This window comes from Pocillopora damicornis, chromosome 8 (assembly GCF_964200805.1).
Source record: "Pocillopora damicornis chromosome 8, jaPocDami1.2, whole genome shotgun sequence".
NCBI classification, from domain to species: domain Eukaryota; kingdom Metazoa; phylum Cnidaria; class Anthozoa; order Scleractinia; family Pocilloporidae; genus Pocillopora; species Pocillopora damicornis.
In genome coordinates, this window is record NC_142677.1 from 12512041 (window position 1) to 12519195 (window position 7155).

Here is a 7155-nt window from a genome sequence, read left to right on the forward strand (position 1 = left end):
TGAGGCAAACTAACCGAGCAATAAACAGATTACGGCGTGTGAAAATATACTTCCTCTAAGGAGAGAAGGCGTTGTCAGCGGAAATAGAAGGTTTTTTTACTGAGCGGACGATTTTCGTAGGGATGAAATAAGTGATGAGGTACATGAAGAAATCCTTACGTCAAGAGATATTTTGTTTGAGAAAAATCGAAAGGTTTTTGAGAGACCACTCTCCTCCTCAAACACCTTTGAGGATCTTATCAGGAACAGGAAGATCACGGGAAGTTCTGCAGGCAGAAACTGTGGACATATTTTCGGTTGTGCATCGCTCCTTAAGCGACCCATTTGTACCTGCTAATCGTGAAATGGTCCAGATTTGAGCTGCTTATCAACGCTGATTCATTGTCATCGATCACAAAAAATAAGCAATGTAGGTGTTTAATCACTTTAATGTACCACGATTGATACTATCATGCTCAAGGAAACAATTTCAATCACCTGCTGCATTGATCGAGGTAGCTTTTGTAGCGCTCTTTTGTAAAACCAAGTCAAGAAAAGACTGTAGAAGTAGATTTAATACACGTAAATAAAACCCAAAAGGCTCCATTGAGTTATTTCTTGGCAATTTACACGTTAAATTTTTAAATTTCGAGCCCATTACGCGATGTCAATTCCACGCAATAAACCTTACACATACGTGCGTAGAGAAAAGTTTATCCTTCGGTAGGTTTTGTCACATATTTCATTGCTATTCAAACAAAAACTTACGCTCATAAATTTTTCCCGAAATCCACTTCTCATAAAAAGTTGCCAAAAAGCGATGACCAACCTCCAAAATCGTTTATTCGAACAGCAAAACATTTTTTTTGCCATATATATATTTCCTTTTAGCAACTTGCAACATTTGCTTCGTGCCGATCCCGGGAATCTTTGCGTGAACACAGGGATCCGATTACTGAGACCTAATTCATTTCGACGAAACCCTGGTCTTTCGAATTTTGATCACGTGCCTCATCAATGAACGATTCTACCTTTCTTCCTCTTGTTCTTTAAAAGTATAATCTTATCTTTTCAAAGGTCTAGCTTTTCGTTTGAAATCTCGATGTCAATTGAGCTATTTATACTGAATTCCTTTGAATGAACATCAAATTTAAATCAAAGCTTAACTTTGGGAGAGTCCTAAGTACATTGCTTGCAAAATGGATCTGGCTAATGCTTCACTGAGAAAACATTTTATAAAATGTGATTTGATGATTATCGAATTGTTTCAATGCATATACAACCGGGGTAATTCAGTTTTACGTTAATCCCCTTCCGAATGTTTCGCCAGCGTTTGTATGAATCAGAATGTTCGCAGAGCGAGAAAAACTGCAGATAAAGCCTCAATCAAAGGAATCTAAATCCTTTTTTCAAAACCAGTCCCGCAAAATTTTGAGAAAAGAAATAAATTCTTCGCCAAAAGAGAAAAGCTAAAGCTAGAGAGGTCTATTGCCCACCGAACCAAGGTAATTGAAAATGGCGACATCGCTGCTCACTGCATTCCTATTTGAGGGTGACAGAGGTTTTTAGACGTGATGCGTGACTTAATAAGGCCAACATTAATTAAGATGCGTGGATTTTACAGAAAGGGGAAAGTCACGTGGTTCGTGAATTCTTATGTACCAGTGTGAGGCGTGATTTGCCACCTGAAATTGACATTATCCGTGAGCTTCTTTCATTTTGTGAAAACTTCAAAATTTCCCTGAGACCTTGTACACAAGAAGAAAGAGATAAGATTTTCTCCTTTATCTTCAAGACGCATGAATGTTATGTGCATGCTTAAGAATTTCGGGAAGTGTTTATGCCGTTGGCGGTGACCATGTCCCCATTCATTTTCTAAATGACCCGCTTTCCGGTACATGCATTAGAAAGGTTCTGAAGCACAGGATACGTTGCTCATTTCTCGTACTTTACAAGCAGATTCATTGCAATAAATTGGACGCTATGTAGTTTGCTGTTTAAAATGCTTTAATTTGCTCTTTACCAAATACTTAAGTGGGAGCTTTGCCTTTAAGAGTTCACTTCAAATCTTGCTGCTCTTTCTCGCTGTAAAATGTAGAAAAAAATACAAAGATATTACGAATCAAGAGTGTCCTTTGATTAAATTAAAAGATAATATTTAATAATTGTTCACTTGCGGATAAAAGACTTTGATGTTTATCAATGCCAATGTACGTGTAGTCTTGTATTTACTTCTATCAAGAGAATATAGCATGAATTTATTTTCTCTTCCATCTATACTCCTTCCCTCGATAATATATTTTGCAGATTTATTTTTAAATGGAACAAGTCTACTTTCGAATAAAATAAACACAGATCACGCTAAACGTATGGTTATCAGGGATTCCTTGTGACGGAAGCTCCTCGTTTCATAAACAAGAACTAAAGTTTTTCTTTCGATGTTTTTACTATTTTTTCGTGTTACGAACAAACCATCTTTTCGACAAAAACACAGTTGGTTTCGTTGATATGCAGATACCTGAATTTAGCAACGTTTACATGTCTTCTTGCAATTTGCCTGCACCCACGAATGCCATGAGCAGTACCGAGTCCAATGCGGGCAGTAAATGTGCCCATCGACACAACCTAGTCACAAAAATTACATTTATTAGTATATGCCATGCAGGTAAAAAGGGCTTAATTTTTCGCGCACCTTGATTCGTTGGTTTGACAGTGATTAACAAGTATTATTCACCTCCGAGCTACCGAAGAGACAAAATCGGTCTTTGAGTAGAACCCCTGACCATTTTTCGGTATATTGACAGATACAATCTAATACATTGCTTTGTGTTTGGTGTATTCTAAAACAATTAGTAACCTCAATGTTAATGAGAGTGATGGACATTTAACTCCCTGTTTTACGGTTCGGTAAATATCCACCACTATTCACCTTTACTGAGGTGAATGATTGTTAATTAATTTTAATTCAGTAAAAGTTATAAAGATAATAAAAGCAGTGATGATAATTATAGGAATAATGATAATAATAATAATAATAATGACAAGAATAATAAAAACGAACATCATCATGCCCCTCACCGAATCAGGTTCTGCGAGAGTTTTTCTTCCATCTTAACATTTAAATTGGCTTTACCAATAAAACATATGATTTGTGTGCCACGTTAATTTTAAAAGCTCCATTTTCACAAGCACCACAAGACTATATTTTGCATCAACGTGTCACAGCGTATATTAAATCGTATCCAATAAAGTAATTCTGCTGGCCTGAAGTGTATAATTTCTAAGAATTTATAAAACACTCTAATAATTAATCACATGAGTTTGTCACACAATTTCTATTCCATGTATCGTACTGACCGATGCACACATTATAATTTGAAGTTTACTTACTAACACTGCCCCCTCCACTGGTACCTTAAAGAAGTTAACAAATCATAACAATGTTAGCGCCATCAATCAACCGAATAGGTGATAGTTAATAAAGTCTGTGTTAGGTTACTTGGAGAATATAGAAAGGGAAAGTGATCCAATTTGGGGAAGCTTTGTGGGTTCCTCTTAGAGATAACCTTAGTTCAACGTCTTATTCTCTGAACATATTTCAGTACGGGGTTCAAATCCCGTATGATATTACTTCTATGAAATGGAATTATAATACCCCCAGCATGTACAGGTAAGGTAATATATTGCTTTTTCGAGTAGAATATATAGATTTTACCATAGCAAGTAACTCAACTCTCACTTAAAATCCTTATAGACTATAGCATTTTCAAAGAGTTAAACAGTTTGATAGTTAAATGTGAGGACATTGCTTTTCCACACGACCTTGGTCAATTTATTTTCCCCTCTCTCTTTCATACCAAGACTGCAAACTATATGATTTTTTTCAGATGTAAAATATCATGTTCGCTTGTTAGACGCTTTAAGATTATGTGTGGCTGTCTCCCCACTAAAGTCCTGAAATTACCTGACTTCTTCCTATTGATCCATTCAATGAAGCTACTCAGACGAGCGAACACAGTGTAGTGATCTGTTCTGCACATCCTGTGACCCCAGCTTACAGCGCCACGTAACACCCATCTCCCTTTCTCTGCGCAAACAAAAGGTCCACCACTGTCGCCCTACAGTAAATCATATGTTAAAACGAAAATCTATATATGTTGTGTTTTTTCGGTGTCAATGGAATCCACTGTTTATTTAATGTGTTTATTCACTTAGTTGCGAAATTTTGACGGGCGGGCCCACTTCAGCTTTGAGGTTAGTTTAAATTGGGGCCTGTATAAACAATAACAAGGCCATACACAACACGGGGAGCTAAATTCCCTACTCTTTGCAAGAAGTGCATAGGTCCCACTCTAACGTTTCCTGCTAACTAGTGCAGAGAAGATGCAGGAGACAGGGCCAAATGTTAAATTTATCGTCCTTATCCGTGAAGACTACAATGTCTATCCAGTTACGAATGTTGTAACAAAGGCGACAAATTCTCCTCGGTTATTCTAAGACCCTGACGATTGAACCGGTCTGGGGTTTGACCACTCAACCTCCCGCAGGCAGCTCGGCGCTTTACGGTATGATTCGACCCAGTAGGAGCAATAAGAAAAGCTTAAAGATGTTTTACTGGTGGAAGTGTTTCGGAGCAGTCAAGTGCATTAAAATGAAGAACCCACCGTGCTTGTATAGATAGTGCACGGATAAGCTCGTAAGGCCAGCAGGGGTAAATTGCGCCAATTTACGTGCAAATGATGCCTTTATTATACCTGTTACTGCGCATTTCACCAACACCACCAAAGTTGAAAATTGATCAACGAAGATTGATTTTGCGATGGTATCAATCATGTTGTAAACCTCTTGTGAAGTAGGTGTGATGTTCCAGAGAGAGAAGATCAAAAGATCATGTGTGGAGTTGTAATTAGAGCAAATCGATCCATGTTGTTTATCTCAGGTTTTGAATGTAGACTGCAAGTTCGGCACTGGGCTTCAGAGTTGACATGTAACGAAGAGGCTCGGTTGTTTTTTGTTCAATCAAAGGGATTATTTAATTACCTGACATCCTCCTTTTCCTTGACCTCCGGCACATATCATTGAGGTATCATCAACAGGAAGCAAACGTCCGTTGATTCTGCTGCAATCACTGTGCGAAGTAACAGGCAGTCGAGCCTGCTGGAGAATGTTCGCTGCACTTCCACCTCCAACAGTTCTTCCCCAGCCTACAAACGTAAACGATCATATTGCTGTAAATATTCTGATTGTAGTGTTTCATTTAGTGATTATATTGTGACAATTTTAATCAATACCCTCTAACATGTTACTTCTAGATAACTTCGAGCTGACAAGGAAAATTTCTACAGTTTCTTTGGTATGATACGATTGAATTTAAACACACCAGGTTTGGTAGTATAGCTGAAAATGAGTGCTACATGCAGATCTCAATTACCAGTAATATAGCATTGTGTTCCTGCTGGAATGCGGCTCCTAGACTCTGGTAGACACACCGTATTAACTTTAGAGCTGGCTGATATGGCCTTTCAAGCTGAAGAAGTGCAATATCATTTCGCAGATGTCTCCCACTGTATCCTTCATGTTTGAATAATTTCTTCAAGCGATGGGTCCGCTGTACTGATGTGGATCCAAGCCGACTATGAGCACCTGACAGAGCAATTTTAAATTGAAAAAGTTTAGCAAAAAATGTATCCAAAAGCAACTGATTATTTCAAGTAAAACTGAGATATTGAGATCTATATTGCCAAAAAGGTGGGATGGTAACAACAGAAACATGTAAATCAGATATAAATTCTCCAGTTTTCGTTTTCTTTTAATTTCATTCCTTAAGTAGGCAAAACATCGCGAAAACTCTTTTTCTTCTTCTGTTCAATTTGCGGCTTGCTTAGTTCCCCTTTTCTCTTCAACTGTAGTACGTATTCTCTTTAATTTCTGATTTACACATTGTAATCCAGCAATTGGGAAACTGGTTTACGCAGACTTACCCACGACTACAGTGTATCCACTTGGATTCGGGTTCCTATCGACACAATGGGCGGCAGTGACGACCCAGTCCTTGTCTATGAGAGATCCTCCACATATGTGACGTCCATTTACTCTGAGTGAAATCTGCCAGGGCCAAGAGTATGGAGAGGCATTTTCCCCATTAACGACTCTAGCCGTATATGGTTTGACTCCACAACCTACACAATGAAGAAAGCTTTTAATTTTATGGTGATATTACTAGATGAGAGGTAGAGATTCAGCCATGTTGGTTAATGCAATCTGACTAATCATTCAAGAAGGCAAGCACTAATACGTAGTGATTATCATGATGTGTAACCCTAGATATTTGCCTCAAAACACAGCAGCCAATTTGTGGTATATATCAACGCTTATATATGAGCTTTCGATGGGAAACTTGTTTGAGATAAGTACGGTTTGGGTCGCATAATCGAAAAGACTTCGAAAGACTGAGTATTTAGTGATCATATGCGGGTCTGATTAATACCTTTAGAATGCGAAACTCCAAGCAACAAAAGTGCAGCTCCGATCCAGAGATTCATGCTGGCTGAATGATATCTGTTTGAGATTGGTCCTTGTTTTATAGACTATAATATCTTTGATGGTGTTTCTCGCTTGGAAATCCTGTGCAAACATTACTTCTTTTAACTTTCGTAACGGTCTTTAAGATCTTGCCCTATCGATGATTCAGGTGAAGAAGATGTTTAACTAATGACATCCAAACCTTTTCACTTTTAATTTGCGCTATCGTCAGGTTCTCTTTAAATGCAAATTGCTTTCAGCTATTTTTCATTAAAATATGTGAGTTAAAGTACCCATTATTTGTCTTAACCTACATAAATTACACAGGTGGCTAAGCTGCTTTTTTCAATAATACCTATTTCTTTCTTGTTTCAATTAGCAGTGTTAGCAAAAATTATTCACAGGCAGTTATTTTGAATAATTATATATGTACATGCCATAAGTTATAAATTCGAATACAAAGAGCATTTGATTCTAAAGGATTAATCAGGTGGCTAGAGTTGAAAACACTTTGTTTTGCGCTATTATGAAATAATGGTCGATTTCAGATGGAAAGGTTTGTTCAAACGTTTCTACCTGGAATCATCTTGTTTGGGAATGGTGAAAAAAAACCTGTGTATTGTAAGTCGCAAACGGAAGATGGCTTAGAAATGG

The 7155-nt window shown here is 37.7% G+C and overlaps 1 protein-coding gene across 1 annotated transcript; it reads right to left on the reverse strand.

Moving 5' to 3' along the window:
- Nucleotides 1-1968: 1968 nt before the first annotated feature.
- On the reverse strand, nt 1969-6610 carry LOC113674910 (chymotrypsinogen A). Its single transcript, XM_027191407.2, is given in 9 exon segments — nt 1969-2064; nt 2498-2604; nt 3370-3393; nt 3944-4097; nt 5020-5183; nt 5411-5500; nt 5503-5622; nt 5961-6158; nt 6467-6610. Coding segments are annotated over 8 exon segments (906 nt in total). The 5' UTR covers nt 6522-6610; the 3' UTR covers nt 1969-2064; nt 2498-2503.
- Nucleotides 6611-7155: the final 545 nt, after the last annotated feature.